Here is a 16,815-nt window from a genome sequence, read left to right as displayed (position 1 = left end):
AGAACTTTGGCTTCTACTGAGTGAGGTGGGGTAGCCCTGGGAGCCTGAGTGTAGGACAGCTGTGCCCTGACTTGGGTAGGAGGCTTCCAGACCCAGCCCTGGCACTTGGCAACCACCTGCCCCCGTGGATTGTCCCCGCCCAGCGTCTTTCCCCTTCAACAGTGCTGACATTTGGGGCCAGATCATTCTCTTTAAAAAATTTTTTATTTAAATTTCACTTAGTTAACATACAGTGTGATATTAGTTTCAGGTTACAATACAGTGATTCAACATTCCCATACATCAGCCAGTGCTCATCGCAGCAAATGCATGACTTAATCCCCATCACCTATTTAACCCATCCCCCTACCCACCTCCCCTCTGGTGACCATCAGTGTGTTCTCTGTACTTAAGAGTCTGTGGGGGCCAGCTCATTTTTTTTTTTTTTTAAGATTTTACTTATTTATTTGAGAGAGTGAGTGAGAGCGCACAAGCAGGGGGAGCTGCAGAGGGAGAGGGAGAAGCAGGCTCTCTGCTGAGCAGGGAGCTCAATGCAGGGCTCGATCCCAGGACCCTGGGATCATGACCTGAGCTGAAAGCAGACTCTTAACTGACTGAGCCCCCCAGGCGCCCCAAAGGGCCAGATCATTCTTTATTTGGGGGGGGCCCAGAGCATTCTTAATTGTGGGGGGCCGTCCTGTTCACTGTGGGATGTTGAGCAGCATTCCTGACCCCCACCCACTCAATGCCAGGAGCGCTTGCAGTCACGACAACCACAAATGTCCCCAGGCATTGCCCAGTGTCCCCTGAGGGGCAGGATCCCTCTGGGTGAGACCCACTGGGTTAGGGGAATCCGTGGACCCCCAGGAGACTCTGCGTTCCGTGACCACCTGGCCGACCGACCGAGGTCCTGGGGTGCTGCACACATTTAAATACACACATCGAGTGGGAGGGAGAGAGGAGGGAACTCACAGACGCTGGGGGGTCACCCGTTTCCACCGCCTGATCCATCGGGGATTTGTTCTGGTGTCTAGTGTGAGCTAGGGATCAAAGTCAGTTTTTCCCTCTGGTAACGAATGCACATTTTCTCCCTCTTGGCACTATGGACCTTTGGGGCCGGATCATTCTGTGGGGTGAGGCCAGCCAGGGCATGGCGGGACAGTGAGCAGCGTCCCCGGCCCCCACTCACCCAATGCCAAGTGCAGCCCCGCTTCCCCTCAGTGGTGAAAACCAGGCCCAGCAGACTTTGCTAGTGCAGCTGGCAGGCAGAATCGCCCCAGCTGGGGACCCTGGGTCTAGGCACTGTGCGACCCCAGCACGGAAGTGGGTCTGGAGTGCTAACCACGGTGGGGAGCTCCCGGAAGGCCTTGTCAGTTCCCTTCATCTTCTCCTGGCGTTTAGTGAACCGTCTGGGGTGGGAGAAACTGATGCCCGAGTGGCTGCAGTGTGGGGAGGCTCAGGCACGTGCCACCCACGCCCCGACCCACCCGAAGCCCGTCTGTGCCAGAGAAAGGGCTGTCCTAGGGTCTGATAAAGCTTTTAATATTTAGAAGTTTGGGCACTTAATCCTGGCACTCCTGGCTCTCGGGTGACGCTGCCCCCTCCGGCAGCGGGCAGCCGTCTGGGTCCACAGGGGCACTGGTGATGATGATGGGAACCTTGGCCTTCACACTGGTCAGGGACCAGGGCAGGTGGACTGTGCTGACCAGCTCGTAGCGGGTACTCATGATCTCGCCGTCCCGCGTGCAGCTGCTCACGGACAGCACCTGCGGGAGGTTGAGGGTGCTGACGATCTTGGTGGTGTTGAAGGGCATGATCTGAGTGTTGGCCTCCTGCCGGAGCAGCTCACTGCTGTCCACCCGCGAGCGCCGCTCCGCGTTGGGGGTGAAGCCCTCGTATTGCACGTGGGCGTAGAGGGCGAAAATGACAGTCTTGATGCACCTGCTGGTCTGGTTGTTGATCTCCGTGGTGAAGATGACCCTCTCCCCCGGCGCGAAGGTGTTCTTTTCCATCTGGATCTGTAGGCAGATGGTGCCCTGGCTGCAGCAGTTGTAAGAGACCTTCTTCTCAGCCTCCACCAACAGAGGGTTCTAGAAGGGGGGATGGACAACTGTGAGGGATCGTGGCCACAAGATCCGCTCGCCTGCCTGCCATTCCTCCATCATAGCTCCTGCAAACCTTGAGCTTCTGGGACTCTCTTAAGTAAGAGGCACTGAGATGGGATCTGGAGGCTTGGGGATGTGGCAGCCAGACGCCTGGCATGATCTCCCGGCTTGCCTTCATCAATACCCTTTGCCTTTCTGAGTATCAATTTCCTCATCTGTAGAATAAGCCTAAGAAATCCACAAGACCCTGGCTTTACTCCCACCTCCCATGCTCGCTTGCTGTGTGACCTTGAGCAAGTGGCTTGACTTCTTTGGGCCTTGGTTTTCTAGAAGACAGGAAATGTCTCACAGTCTAAGCCCAAGACTGGGGCTTACCCAGGCAGTTCAAACTTTAGGAGCGAATATTATGGGCTCTGAATCATGAAAGGAAAACCGTAGAGTTGAAAGTGTGTAGTATGTTTAAATAAATGCCTCAAAATGCAGCCATTCTATCAACTAGTCAGCCGCTGGATTGCAAATAAAGTCACACATACACTATATTTAATGAGTGGCTTTGGTGACATTTTACTTTTTATTTGTGGATAATAGTTTAAAGGATTTGATGTGCTGTTGGCGGGGGGGGGGGGGACTTAAAATGAGCAGTCTCCACTTTTGCTGGCTTCCGGTGTCTTCTTGCAGAGGAACTTGATACTTTTACAAGCGTGTGTGTGTGTGTGTGTGTGTGTGTGTGTGTGTGTGTGTGTTCCCTTTCAGCATACCAAAAGAGAGAAAGAGAGAGAGAGAGAGAGAGAAAATGGTGTGAAAAATACTTCCCAAACTCCCTCCCACTTCCCATTAGTGATACCAAGTTGGTCACTTGAAATTGGCCCTGATGGGAGTATTTTCACCAGGGAAATTGGGAAACATCACGCATCGGGGCTGCCGCACACCAGAGCTGGGTGTCGGCCATTTCCTAGCCCGGCACCACCGTTTTCCTACGACCTGCTTCATCGGCATTTACAAATTCTCCTGATTTGTTTCAGATCTCTGCTCGTTTAAGGAATAAAATATCAGACTTGCACAACCGTGCGAATGTACTCAACACTAGTGGTTAAGATGGTAAATTTTATGTCATGGATATTTTGCCGCAATTTAAAATAAAAACATGAGCGATCTGGTTGAAGGCCCCACGGACCCCTCCCTAATGCCATCCCCCCATATCCCTTGGCTCCCTTTGTCCTGAACTGGGGGTTTATCATATCTGGATTCTTAAAAAAGATTTTATTTACTTGTCAGAGAGAGACAGAGAGCACAAGCAGGGGGAGCAGGAGGCAGAGGAAGCAGACTCCCTGTCGGGCAGGGAGCCCGATCCGGGACTCGATCCCAGGACCCTGGGATCATGACTCGAGCCGAGGGCAGACACTCAAGTGACTGAGCCACTCAGGCATTCCTGGATTTTTTTTTTTTAAGATTTATGTATTTATTTGAGAGAGAGAGAGTGAGCAAAGCGGGAGGGGCAGAAGGAGAGAGAGAGAATCTCAAGCAGAGTCCGTGCTGAGCACAGAGCCCCATGCAGGGCTTGATCTCATGACCCTGAGATCATGACCTGAGCCAAAACCAAGAACTGGACACTCAACCGACCACACCACCCAGGTGCCCCATATCTATGGATTTTTAAGAGCACTCCTAAACATTATTAAGAAATCTAACTCAGGGAGGGGCGCCTGGGTAGTGCAGTGGTTAAGTGTCTGCTTTCAGCTCAGGGCGTGATCCCGGCGTTCTGGGTTTGAGCCCCACATCAGGCTCCTCCACTAAGAGCCTGCTTCTTCCTCTCCCACTCCCCCTGCTTGTGTTCCCTCTCTCGCTGGCTGTCTCTCTCTGTCAAATAAATAAATAAAATCTTTAAAAGAAAAAAAAAAGGAATCTAACTCAGGGAAAACTCCATGCAGTAAATATATAACTGTGAGTTATTATGAAGTCAACTCTTGTAACCTCCATCCAAGAAGTAGGGATTTGCCAGCCCCCCCCCCCCCCACCGAAGTCCCTTACATGTGCCCAGCCCCCACCCCTGCCTGCAAAGGGCAGCCTCCTGAATTTTATAGCAATTGCTTTGTTGTGCCTACACACTTGTGTTATTATTTACATAGAGGGACCTATACAGGATGTATCATCTTAGAAGAAAGTGTGTAAGGAACAATATAACAAGCTCAAATGTATGTTCTAGGAAGAAAAGAAACAGTAAGGATTCCGCTGAAATCCTGTGGGTTCTGGGTGCTTTGACCCTTGCCTCCTCCCCTTCTTTGCCAGACTGGCGTTTGTCATCCTCATATGAACTTTTAGATTATTTAGGGATGCATCTGCTTGTGGTAGAAATATACAATACTGTTTTACATATTTTTTTAATTAAAAAAAATTTAAGTATCCTCTACACCCAACACGGGGCTCGAACTCACAACCCTGAGATCGAGAGTCCCATGCTCTACCAACTGAGCCAGCCAGGTGCCCTGTTTTACCTATATTAATACTTTAAATATATCGAGCTGTCCATGTTTTCTCGCATCTCGCTTTTCTAGCTCGCATTTTGTGTGAAATGCATTCATGCCAACGCCTGTCATTCTGCTTTATTTGTTTTCACCATGGCCACTGAGTGTGTCGCCAAATAATTTATTTACTCATCCGCCCCCGCCCCCCGGACAAGATGGACACTTACATGCTATGTGCTACATTTAGGTTTCTGTGTGCTTGATATCATAAAAGTGCTGGAAGGAGCATCCCGAAGACAGTTTTTCCTGGTCTTACACACGAGAGCTGCTCTCGGCCATGAGTTGGTGAACTTTTTCTGTAAAGGATCTGATGACAAGTATTTTAGGCTTTGCAGGCCACATACAGTATGTGTCATATAAGTATTCCCTTATACTATTCCCCAGCTCATGGTGGGGCGCCTGGGCGGCTCAGTGGGTTAAGCGTCTGCCTTTGGCTCAGGTCACGATCCCAGGGTCCTGGCATCGAGCCCCGCATCGGGCTCCCTGCTCAGTGCGGAGCCTGCTTCTCCCTCTCCCTCTGCAGCTCCCCCTGCTTGTGCGCTCTATCAAATACATAAAATCTTAAAAAAAATAAAACAAAAATGTTCATCGCAACCTTCTGGATTGTTTTCTTGTTACGTTTAGTCTTTATTCTATTATTTCGTTTTATATAAAACCAACACTCCATAAACATTAGCTGGTTATAACTCACCCAGTTAATTTTGTTCTGATAAATTTGATATGCTACTTATTCACAACTATTATATCCTGCCCGACACATTGATGTTATCAAAACAAAGCTGTTGAGACCCACCGTGTTTATATTTTGTTCGATTCTTTCATTTTTACAAAGTCGATCGCAAGCCACCAACCAGATTTTCTTCACTTCCTGTTCTACTTATTTTATTCTCTGTTCTGTTTTCTTATTCTATTAAAAACACACACACACAAAATGTTTGCAACCCACAAAATGGACTTCTTTCTGATATTTCCTAGTTCGGTCTTGTGTATTCTTTCATTTTACACAAATATACGTGCACCCCACTGAACTGATTTTGTAACCCGTGAATGGGTCGTGACCTGAGGTTTGAAAAACACTGCTCCGGATCAGCCGCCTTTCCTCTTGGGAGACCTGGGGCTGACCCCTGACCCCAGGTGACCTCACCTCTTCCCTAGCCTCTGGCCCCCTTGCCTCCTCAGTGTTCCCCTCCCTCCCTCTCCGCCGGGAGGCTAATTGCAGCGGGTTTTATTCTAAATCCTTCCAGTCTTATTCGAAAATTCCTCGCATGCGTTAGGACCCTGCGGGCATTGAGGAACTTGTGGCTCTAACTCAAGGCCTGTTCTGGCCTGTACCTGCGAGAGGGGTCGCCCCGCAGTTCCGACAGGGGCCCAGGGGAGACCCCCGCGCTAGGTCAGGCAGGGTGGCCAAAGTGCCCCGATTCCCAGTAATGTTGCGGGTACACACCCAACACTGGATTTCCTGGATCTGGGAGTGTTTGGGAGCCCTGCGTTTCTTTGGCATATGTGAAACTTTGGGGGGATTCATCCAAACGGTATTTATTGGCATGCACTTGGTGCCAAGTTCAAGGGAAACCCATAGCAGTTAAGACCAGCGCTGTCCCTGCTCCGGTGGGGGGTAGACGGACACACAATGGGCTCACTGAAAATGAACCAGGTCATTTGTGATAGGGACAGTGATGAGGCTGTGGCTGGGGGCACACTGGGGCTATGAACTATGGAGAGGTGTGGGAGGGGGGCTCCCTTGGAGCCAATGGTTAGGAAATGTCTCTAGGACAAGCTCCTTTCCCAAATGGGGAGGCAACACCGTCTTGTCTTTCAAGATTCTAAAGGTACAAAGAGTGGAGAGGAGGTGGGGAAACTGGAGCCTGTGCAGGGCTGGAGGGAAGGCAACAACAGTCCAGCTACTGTGGAAAACAGGCTGGGGTTCCTCAAATGTGCAAGGGAATGATTGTCTGACCCAGCAGTTCCACTCCAGGTATCTAGCCAAGAGAAACAAGAAGATACATCCATGCAAACGTGCAGGGCAATGTGCGCAGCTGCACGATTCACAGTAGCCAAGAAGAGGAAACAACTCAAGTATCCACCAGTGAACGAACGGATACACACAAGGGGGTCCAGCCCCGCAGTGGAATGGCAACGGAACATTATTCATCGGTAAAAAGGGGCGAGTCACTGACACAGGCTACACAGGTGAGCGAAATCTGCCAGATGCCTAAAGCCTCCGTATCATACGATTCCATTTCTGTGAAATGTCTGAAACAGGCAAATCCACACAGAGAGGAAGGGGCTTAGTGGTTGCCAGGGCTGGGGGAGGGGGGCGTGGGGAGTTCAAGGGGGGTGACAGCAAAGGGAGGCAAGATTTCCTTTTGGGGTGATGACGGTGTTTTAAAATCGACTGTTGGCGACGGCCGCACAGCTCTGTGAACACGCGGGAAGTCGTTCAGTTGTACACTTTCCAGGGGTAGATTGTCAAAGATGTGAATTACAGCTCCATACAGCTGTTAAGAACAAGGGGAAGGGGAAATGTTTGCTCCTCCTAGCTCCCCGGCTCCCCTCCCAGGGGTGCAGTGTCTGTTGCTAGTTTCTCTGATCTCCTTCCGGACGTTTGTTACACCTGCAAGGAAGTGCATTTCTCGCTTCCACCGCCAATGTGCCAGGCTAGACATGGTGTTCTGAACTTCGCGGTGCTCACTCAACCCAGTGACTGAGACGTTGATGCCAAGAGCTGCCTTGTTCTGTCCCTGTTTCTCTCTAACTTACCTATAGAATATTCCTTTGTTACTTTAATTCCCTTAGCAATGAACGTTTAGGCTGATTCCAACTTTTTTGCCGCAAAAACATTCCTGTGAGAGGCCATGTCACAAGTGAAAGGATATCAGTAGGAGAAATTTCTAGAAGGAAAATGGCTGGGGCAAAGTGCATGTTCATTTTAATTTGAATAGATACAGCTAAATTGCCCTCTGCTGGGGTTGTGAGAGTTTATTCAGCCAGGTGAGTGCCTACCGGGCTTCTGAACAAAGATCTGAAGGATGAGGGGGAAGGATAGGAAGGTCATATCATAGTGTTCCAGGTGGAAGGCACAGCGTGTGCAAAGGCCCTGGGGCAGGACCAGGTCTGGTGTACTTGAGGAACAGCGAGGAGACCTGTTTGGCCGGAGCAGAGAAAGCAAAGGGGAAAGGGCAGAGTGGAGGGTCGCGGGAGGGGGCGGGTCATGCAGGGCTCTGTGGGCAGGGGGGACTTTGGCCTTTACCCTGAATGAAACGGGAGACCGGGTGGGCTGTGGGGACAGAGGAGGGTCATCACCTGACTGCCTCTGGCTACTCTGAGGACAGACTATTGGGGGTCAAGACTCTGCTTCTACCCAGGGATGCCTGGGTGGCTCAATCCATTGAGTGTCCCAACTTTTGCTTTCAGCTGAGGTCATGATCTGGCATGTGTGGGATTGAGCCCCACGTTGGGCTCTGAGCTCAGCGTGGAGTCTACTTCAGACTCTCTCTCTCTCTCCCTCTCTTCCCCCTGCTTGCAAGCTCTCTCTCTCTCTCAAATAATTTCTTAAAGTCTTAAAAAAAAAAAAAAGACTGCCTCTACTGGGTTGAGCCCCATCCTTGCTCACTGGGCCAGAGTGGTAAGCTCTGCCCTGGTCCCCCAGCTCCTGCCCTCCCCTGGCCCCCAATGTCTATCCTCCTCCAAGCAGCCAGAGGGAGTCCAGTGATGACCCCCTGCCCACCGGGGGTCTTACCTGCATCAGTCCAAGTCTTCCTGAGGCCTCTTATTACCTCCCTGCCGTTACCTTCTTCCCTCTCACCCCCTCCTTCACTCTGTCCCAGCCATGTGGCCCCCTCACTGTTCCTCCAACATGCCGGGCACCAACCTGCCCCAGGGTCTTTGCACGGGCTGTTCCCTCTGCTTGAAACCTTCTATCCCAGATATCCCCATGGTTTCCCCCCTCTCCTCTTTCAGTTCTCTGCTAAGATGTCACCTCCTCCAAAGGGCTTCCCTTGCCCAGTCTGGTTAAGACAGTACTGAGTAGTTGAAAAAACACACTATTTTCATATCCTCAGAACTTATGTGTGATAACTCCCTTTGCTGCTATGGTCTTGATTTTAGATCTTCCCACTTACGGGACACTTCCTGGGTGTGGAGACACCGTGCTGAGCACTTTGCAGTCTTCACAGGCACCCATCTAGGGAAGTATTATGCTTCTCATTGTACAGTCAAGGCTGTGGGAGGTGTTGTGAATTGCCCAAGGCCATCTAGCTAATGAAATACCTGTTGGCAAGATCTCAGGCTGGGTCTCACGCAACCCCAACATTTCACCCCAGCCTCTGCCTCGTGCCCCCCGCACTCTAGATTAGCTCTGAAGGGAAGGCCAGAGAAGGGCCACAGTCTGCTCAGGGTAACACAGGGAGGAGGTGGTCAAGCGGGCCTTGAGCTCAGGTCTGGTCATCCCAGGGCTAGTCCACCCCTCCAAGCATCTACTCTTCCTGGGACTCTCTAGGACCATCCCAGGAGGTTGGCCAGGCTAGAGGTATCCCTGTGACATATATAACAATACTGGTGGTGGAGGCAGTGACAAGATTCTTGGGGCCCATCCCCCAACCCGTGCCAGGCACTGTGGGAAGTTCTTCAAGCTAGGCACTATCTCTCTGCCCATTTTACAGACAAGGAGATGGAGGCACAGAGAGGCAACGTCATTTGCAGAGGGTCACACAACAAGAAGTTGGGGGCTCTTGGATTTTTACCTAGATCTTGAAAACTAAAATGAGCCACCATGCTCTGATAACAGAGTCCCCAGGGGAGTGACTTGGGCCAACATCACTCCACCCACCTCGACTTCACCTCTGCACCTGGGCCTCCAGGAACCATCCAGAAAACCTCCTCTGCTCAGCCAGACCAAGGCCGCATGACCTTTTCTTTCCCAGGGCCAGAGCCACCCCTTTTCCTTGCTTCTTTTGGTGGAAGCACCATCTCTGTTGTCTGAGGGCTCAAAGACCCTGGAGAGTCATTGAGCATCCAGGCCTCTCACCCATGAGTCATGGGGTGGGGGGGCTCTGAACAGCTTTGACTTATTACAGGGTCAAGGACATTGGGGCCCAGTCATTCTTTGGGGCGAGTGTCCTGGGCACGGTGTGGTATTGAGCGGCACCCTGGGCCCCCACCCCCTCCATGGCCAATAGCCCCTATCCCCAGTCCTGTCAACTGTAGATGTCCCCGGATACCACCCCATGCCCCCTGGGGAGGCAGGATTATCCTGGTTGAGAGCCACTGCTGGCTTAGGTCCTACTAAGGATTCACCTTTTGTGAACTCGGGGGGCCCAGGGGAGCCATCAGCACCTTTCCTTCTTCCTGGTAGGGGCTCTCTCTGTTCGCTGCCTTCCCGCCTGCCTCTGGTGAGCTTGGAGGACAAGCCCCACCGCTGCCCCTCCCCCATCACTACCTGCAATGGGTTTTCTTTGTGGAAGTCCGAAGTCCCTTGAACCAACAAGTACATTCTCTTCTTCGCCAGAATGTGCTCCCGGCCCATGCAGGAGGCTTGTACAAAGTAGAAGACGTGGCCAATTTTGCTGGCGAAGGTAGAAGGAAGCCTGGGAGGTAAGCTGAAATGGAAGTCAAAGGTGTGGCTGCCTGCACTTAACCAATTATCTGAAAGCAAAACACACCGATGCCATCAGAAGGTTCTAGAATCTTTTTTCTTTCTCCCCTCCCCCCCTTATTTATTTGTTTTGGCAGGGGATTTGTTCTGGGCCTGGCCCACCTGTCCCTGAGCTAGGGATCTCCATGGTCCACAAATATCAGGCCTAGGCTTCAGCTGGGCTGGAGGGGGATGCGTGGGTAGGTGAGGTGGCTGAAGTAGTCACCCCGAACTACCTGTAGGGCTGTGCTCACCCCTACTCTGGGTCTGAGAAACTGGAGCTCCAGCCCTCAGTCACACATTGGTTTAACAAACCCATCTTGAGCCCCTCCTGTGGGCGAGAGGCTGTTTTAGACAGTATTTACAGTAGTGAGCAGGGCCAGCACAACTCCTTGCCCTCATGGAGCTTGGCTTTCAGTGCACAGCATACAGTAGGTACTTAACATTGGCTGAGTGGCAACTGAGGACCAGGGAGAAACTCACATGGCCCCCATTTCTGCAACCTCTGCATTTTATTTATTGTTTCTTTCATTTATCCAAAGCCTCTCATTATTGTGTCTTTCCCACTGGATGGCAATCCCAGGGACTCCAGGGACTGCGTTCGCTTTATCCGTTGCCCCACCCCCAGCTCCTGGCCCAGTGCCGTACACAGAAGGTGCTCAATAACTGTTTGCAAAATAAATGAGGGAATCCATCAAAGGCTTGGGCTTATGCTTTTGAGGGGAAATGCTTGGCAGTGGGAAGAGGTGGTAGCTGATGCTGGGGGTGTCTAGGTGGGGGAGTGTTAGGGTCGAAAAACTAACACTTATGAAGCACTTACTGTATGCCCCACACTATTCCAAGCTCTTTATATACCATTAAATCATTACATTCTCAAAGCGATCTTAGGAGGCAACCCCTTTTTCTAGTTTCCGTTTTCCAGGTGGGTTAATGGGACTCAGAGTGGCAACAGGACGGATGAGCCGTAAGGGCTGGCATGTTGCCATTCCTCCCCTAGATACCTGCACGGCTGGTGTCCCCATGTTGCCATTCCTCCCCTAGATACCTGCACGGCTGGTGTCCCTCCCATCACTCGGATCTGAGCTCAGTAGTTCCCTCTTTGAAGAGACCTTTCCATGACCTCCCTATCTGAAAATTTTAAAAGTCTAAAATTAAACTTTGTTCAGCCAGGCGTTGGCCGAGAGTTGTGGAATACCTGGGAACACTCCCATGAGCACATTTTGGAAAGGACATGTTGCTCCAGGCAGCTCAGCCTCCCTGATATCTGTCCAGACTGTGGATTTGAACCTGCTGGAGTTGGGAACTGGTTATTCTCGCCCTAGAATGTCTCCCCTGCCTCCTCTCTCTTTCCCTGGGACCATAGGACTCCTTATTTTGTCTCCTTGCATTTCACTGCCAGAGGGAGATTTATCTGTAAAATAACAAGACAGATGTTTTTATTGGCCTCCCCAAGTAGTCATTGGGCTAAGGATAGCATTCCCCCCTCCCACCCCAGGAAACAACTTTGAAAGTTGATTTCAAATATCTGGGTTCTGATCAGCTCCTCATGTCTTGTTATTTTCGTGTTAATGTGTATCTGATGGTCATTGTTACACACAGCTTCCCTCCCAGGGGGGAACCAGGCCTTTGCCCATTTCTGCTATCCCTGGGGGTTTGCAGATCCACTACAGATGTGTTTACCTTCCAGACCCAGCTTCCTATTATGGCCAGAGTTGGCTGCTGGCTTTGCCCTTACCCTCTACTGGGAACGTCTTCAACTTGTGCACATAGTCGGCCTTGTTGTTGCAAATAACATCTCTGCTATAATCACGGGATGCCCCGATTTCTTCATTCCACTCCACATAGCCCCTTCCCACGAGCTCCACCCTCACAGTAGGGTCCACCAGGGTGCTGTTCAGGATTAGAACCACCTGCCCTTTTATGCCGGAGCCGGCCAGGTAGACTGCATCCTTGGGCAACACTAATTCGATCGACTTCACCACAGACATGGGGGGTTGGGGTGGTGGAGAAACATCCTCCCTCCTCCCCCATGCCACTGAGATTCCCGGTTCCTTTGGCGCAGTGAGGTCACCTGTCTGTGACATCATCCAGCCAGGGTTCTGGGAAGGGGGTCCCTAGTGGCCAGGAGGGGAGATGAGGCTGTTGTGCAGGGGTGGGACCGAGCTTGGGTATTCCAAAGACCTCACTGGTGTAGGAAATGATAGCCTGACCACTTTTTCCTAGGAAATAACAGATAAATAAGCCAAACCAACCGCAAGACGCTAGCATTCCTTCCTCATAGGGAACACCTCTGTCATCATGCCGGGAGGTTAGAGGCTTGGGTGGGAAGAACTCATTATGAGCTCTACTTAGAGATGGGGAGGAATGAAGAATGAACCCCAAGGTCTTTTCTGCTCTATCAGATGGCCCCCAAATGTGGTATGTGCATTTCTCAGCGTTCGTACACAGGTTAAGTTCATGTACAATCATTGTCATTTTAATGGCTTGCTTTCTATATCAACCAGTCCCTGTTAGAAAAAAAAAATGACAGATATGGCCAGGACATGAAATCCGGTGTGTCCCGACTGATCGGAGCACTGTGTGCTCCATCTAAACACGAACACCGTCTCCTTACACATCTGACATTTCTCTTTACACCTGTCTCCCCCATTGAATGCGAAGTCCCTGCAGGGTGGGACTTAGTTTCTGTAAGCTTTGTGCCCACCAACGTCTGCTTGACTCCGTTCAGACATGAAGGGTGTCAATATGTTTGTTGAGTGACTTAACAACCTTCAAGAATAGATCATTTTGCAAAAAGGAAACTGAGACTTTTGCCCTCTAATGGTTTTCCTGGTGCCTGACTCACGCATGGGCTGATGCCTATGCAGGAGGGCCACTGGAGAGGAAGAGGGGCCAGGAAGTGTCCATTCTCTGGACTCTGGCGGGCCTCCTTCATTGTCTTTTTTGTACCTTGCTTTGTTATTTCATGTGATGTCTTTTGAGACATTGCCATCTCGTCTCCCTGAATGGTTTGTAAGCTTCCTCTGGAGAGACCTGGCATAGTCTTTCATTCATGTATGTTGATGAACCCAGGCAACCTCTCCAATTTTCTCAAAATGGCTGGAGAAATGGGGCTCTCCAAAATCTTTTCTGCAGGGAAAGCCAGACCTCTTCCTGGGTTACTTGACTTGAGGTATCCAAGCGGCCTGGGCTATGCCCTGCTCTAAATACGCCTGAAGAACGTATTCCCTCTTCTGGTCCTGTTGAGGTTCTGCGACAGTACGTACAAACAAATGATATGCTCTCACCAGGAATAGGCCAGGTTCCTGTGGCCGGTTCTTCATGCGAAAGATCTCATCTGCCTCACCAACTCAGGGAGGCCTGCTTGAAACCTGCCCGTGCCTGAGATGTGGTCTATACGTGGCTGATGACTGTGGGTCCAGAAAGACACTCAGTAGCAAAGACGGAGTCCTGAAGTTGGAGGACGTTAACAGCAGGATTTGGACTTTGTATTTGGACTCGATTTGTTCCCTATGAGTTCTATAACAAATCCCCACAATTCTAGTGGCTTAAAAACCACAAATTTATTCTCCTACAGTTCTGGAGGTCAGAAGTCCAAAATGGGTCTTAAGTAGCTAAAATCAAGGTGTTCTAGGAGAAAATCTGCCCCTCCCCGTTTCCCACATTCCTTGTCTGTTGGTTTCATCGTTCCAACCCCTACTTCCCTTGTCACTTCTTCTCTGACATGGCCCTTCTTTTTTTTTTTTTTTTTAAGATTTTATTTATTTATTTGACAGAGATAGAGACAGGCATCGAGAGAGGGAACACAAGCAGGGGGAGTGGGAGAGGAAGAAGCAGGCTCATAGCAGAAGAGCCTGATGTGGGGCTCGATCCCAGATCGCCGGGATCACGCCCTGAGCCGAAGGCAGACGCTTAACCGCTGTGCCACCCAGGCGCCCCTGACATGGCCCTTCTGCCTCTCTCTTTCACTTGTTAGGACCCTTGTGATGATTTTGGATCAGCCTGCATCATCTAGGATAATCTCCCCCACCGGGAGATCTTTAATTTGATCTCATCAGCAAAGTCCCTTTTGCCACAGAAGCCACCATATTCACAGGCTCAGGGATTAGGATATGGCTAGCTTGGGGGGCGGGGGGCATTCTTCTGTTTACCACCTGGGGAAAGAACAGCAGAAGGACCAGTGCCTGGAAGGGACTCTGCTCAGTGCCAGAGAGACCTGTACACATGGAAGTTAGAGGTCATCGCTCTTCTGCTCACAGCCTTCCCGTCCTGCTTACTGCTCTCAAGAGATAAAGACCAAAGGCCCCCTTGAGGCCTTAGATGACAACTCTCTGACCTCGTCCCCTCTTTGCCCAGCTACACTGGCCTTCTGGCTGCTCCCCTTACATTTCTAAGCCTTTTCCCGCCTTTGAGCTTGTCTGTTCCTCCTCGACCCATCTGTCCTTGGTTTCTATCTCAGATCTCAGCTCAAATGTCATCCTTTCAGAGAGGCCCACCTCTCCACCTCAACCAGAATGTCCTCTCTGCCCACCCCCACATGCCTCTCCAGCTACTGTCCTCTCTTCATTGCACGTAGTAGTATCTGAAACGATTTGCTTTACTTATTCATTTTTTGCCTGTCTCTTCAGACAAGAATTTTCCCTTCTGGAGACCACCAACAGGGTTGGCCTTGCCCACTGTTGGCCCCCCTCCCCCCCCAGCTCCGAACACTGTGTCCAGGCGCTGTGTAGGTACCCAGCATGGGTCACTGTGTGCCCGCCAAGACTGGCCAGAGCAGAGCAGGCAGGGTGGAGGGGGCAGGGCAGTCCTGCCCGCCTGGACAGCCGGAGAGGCGGGAAAACGAGGCGGGAAAACCCAGCAAACAAGCCCTGCGGGTGGGTAGGGTGGGGAGCTCTAGCAGGCCCAGACGCCAGGAAATGGAGCTTGGGACAATCAGGCTGGCCATCGGGGTACAGGCGGTCTCGAGAGGGGGCCCCACATTCTACTGCAGCGTTTAAACATTGATTTTGGCCTTCTTTGCCCTACTGGTCAGTGCATGCCCATGCCCCGGGAGAGGGGCTGTGGAAAAGGACTTAAAAGGTCAGGTCAGGGGGTCTCTACCCGGGGGTCCCTAGGGCTCCCGAGGGACACGCATAGTGGGGGGGGCCAGCTCCCGCCACCGGGCCGGGTTGCACACTGGGCGCGCCCAGCAGAGCGCGCAGGGCTGGGCGGGGCCGCGGCCCGCAGGGCGGAGTGGGGGTGGATGGAGGAGGGGGCGCCCCCCACCCCCTTTCTCGCTTCCCGCCACTGCGGCGGCCAATCACCAAGCAGGAGCCCGCCCCTGGCGCGGCCTCCCGCGGCCCCGCAACTCCCAAACGCCGAGTTTTCGCGGGAAAAAAAATCAGAGCAGCTGGCAGCGCGGCGGGCAGTGGTGGCGGTCCAGGCGCTCCGGGTCGCAGGCAGGTCCGCGCGGGGTCCGGAGCCACGCACGCGTCTCTATTGCCATCCCCAGCCGGGCCAGGCGCGCAGGCAGGAGAGTGGATCGGGGCGGCCGGAGAGGTGAGCCTCCGGACTGATCGGACTGCCATCCCGGGCCGGGGGAAGGGCCCGGCGCACCAGGCGGGGAGACTTTGCAAAACTTTTGGGAGCGGTCCGGAGACGCGCGGCCAGCACCAGAGCACGCGTGCCCCGCAGCGTGGCTATCCTCCACGCCGTCTCGGGCTGTGCCTCCGCCCCGGCGGCCCTCGGGAGTCCTCTCCCGCAGCCCGGGCGCCGGGAGGGGCGGGAGGAACATACCCAGAGCCCCGCGGGGGTCGCGCCGGCTGGGTGGGGGAGGGCCTGGCGAGCCGCAGGGGAGGATGTCAGGCTCCGCGCCTGCGCGCGGGGCGCCCGCGATTCAATTGTCGCGCCCGAGCCCGATTTCGCGCGCCCTTAGTTCCCCGGGCGCGCCTGGGCCAATGGGGAGCGGGCGGGGCGGGGCAGCCGGGCGCGGTGGAGCCAATGAGCTAGTCGGCTCAAGTGAAGGGGGGCGGGACTTGGCGCGCGGGGCCCCTCGGCCGGTCCCGGCGGTGGGGGTGGGCGTGGGCTAGTTGGCGTGGCCCGAGCTGGCGGGCGGGAGAATAAGAGGGGCTCTGGGTCCGTGGGTCGGGGTCCCGGGAACGCGATCCTGCGCGTGAGGCCACCGCGGGGCCGAGGTGAGTAGCGCGGCGCGCGCGGGGGCGGCCGGGACGGGGCGGCCGGTTGCCATGGCCACCGCGGGGCCGGCCGTGTCGCGCACGCGCGCGGGGGGCGGCGGGGGCCGCGGGCGCCCAGGGTTGGGGGCTCCAGGGTCAGGGGGGTGGTGGTCCTTCCCCTTGGGTCACACTTAGTTGAGTTACTGGGACTTCTGAAGTTCCAACCCGCGCCGGACTTTTGGGTTTTTCTCTTGCGTCAGTATTGATCTAGGGAGTGAATGAATGAATGAATGAATGAACGAACGAAGGAACCTAGTTCCTCGCTATTTTGCTGTGCCCTCTTTACTTCTCTGGATGTTGTGTGTTTCCCACCCCCCGCACCACCCCGCCGTGAAAGACGGAGTGGGTTGGACTGAGTGGTCTGA

At 53.0% G+C, this 16,815-nt stretch overlaps 2 protein-coding genes across 4 annotated transcripts in view; one reads left to right on the top strand and one right to left on the bottom strand.

Moving 5' to 3' along the window:
* Positions 1 to 1,236: 1,236 nt before the first annotated feature.
* ARRDC5 (arrestin domain containing 5) lies at positions 1,237 to 12,393 on the bottom strand. The gene is made up of 3 exons (XM_045804417.2): positions 11,974 to 12,393; positions 10,044 to 10,249; positions 1,237 to 2,069 (listed from the first exon to the last, which is right to left on the bottom strand). The coding sequence occupies exons 1-3, from the start codon at positions 12,323 to 12,325 to the stop codon at positions 1,542 to 1,544; spliced, it is 1,086 nt and encodes a 361-aa protein (XP_045660373.2). The 5' UTR covers positions 12,326 to 12,393; the 3' UTR covers positions 1,237 to 1,541.
* The window catches only part of UHRF1 (ubiquitin like with PHD and ring finger domains 1), a 35,897-nt gene continuing 29,201 nt past the window's right edge, over positions 10,120 to 16,815 (top strand). Inside the window, exon 1 of one of the 3 annotated variants that reach the window (XM_045804316.2) lies at positions 10,120 to 10,198. The gene's annotated coding sequence lies outside the window, so the exon portion shown is untranslated. Of the gene's footprint in view, positions 10,199 to 15,641; positions 15,777 to 16,260; positions 16,412 to 16,815 lie in introns of those variants that run through there. The other 2 variants (XM_045804314.2, XM_045804315.2) reach the window with 2 other exon arrangements.

Source organism: Ursus americanus, chromosome 14, assembly GCF_024610735.1.
Source record: "Ursus americanus isolate L20-20 chromosome 14, mUrsAme1.1.p, whole genome shotgun sequence".
Classification (NCBI taxonomy): Eukaryota; Metazoa; Chordata; class Mammalia; order Carnivora; family Ursidae; genus Ursus; species Ursus americanus.
The sequence above is the reverse complement of the archived record's forward strand: the minus strand, read 5'-3'. Positions and strand labels throughout refer to the sequence as shown.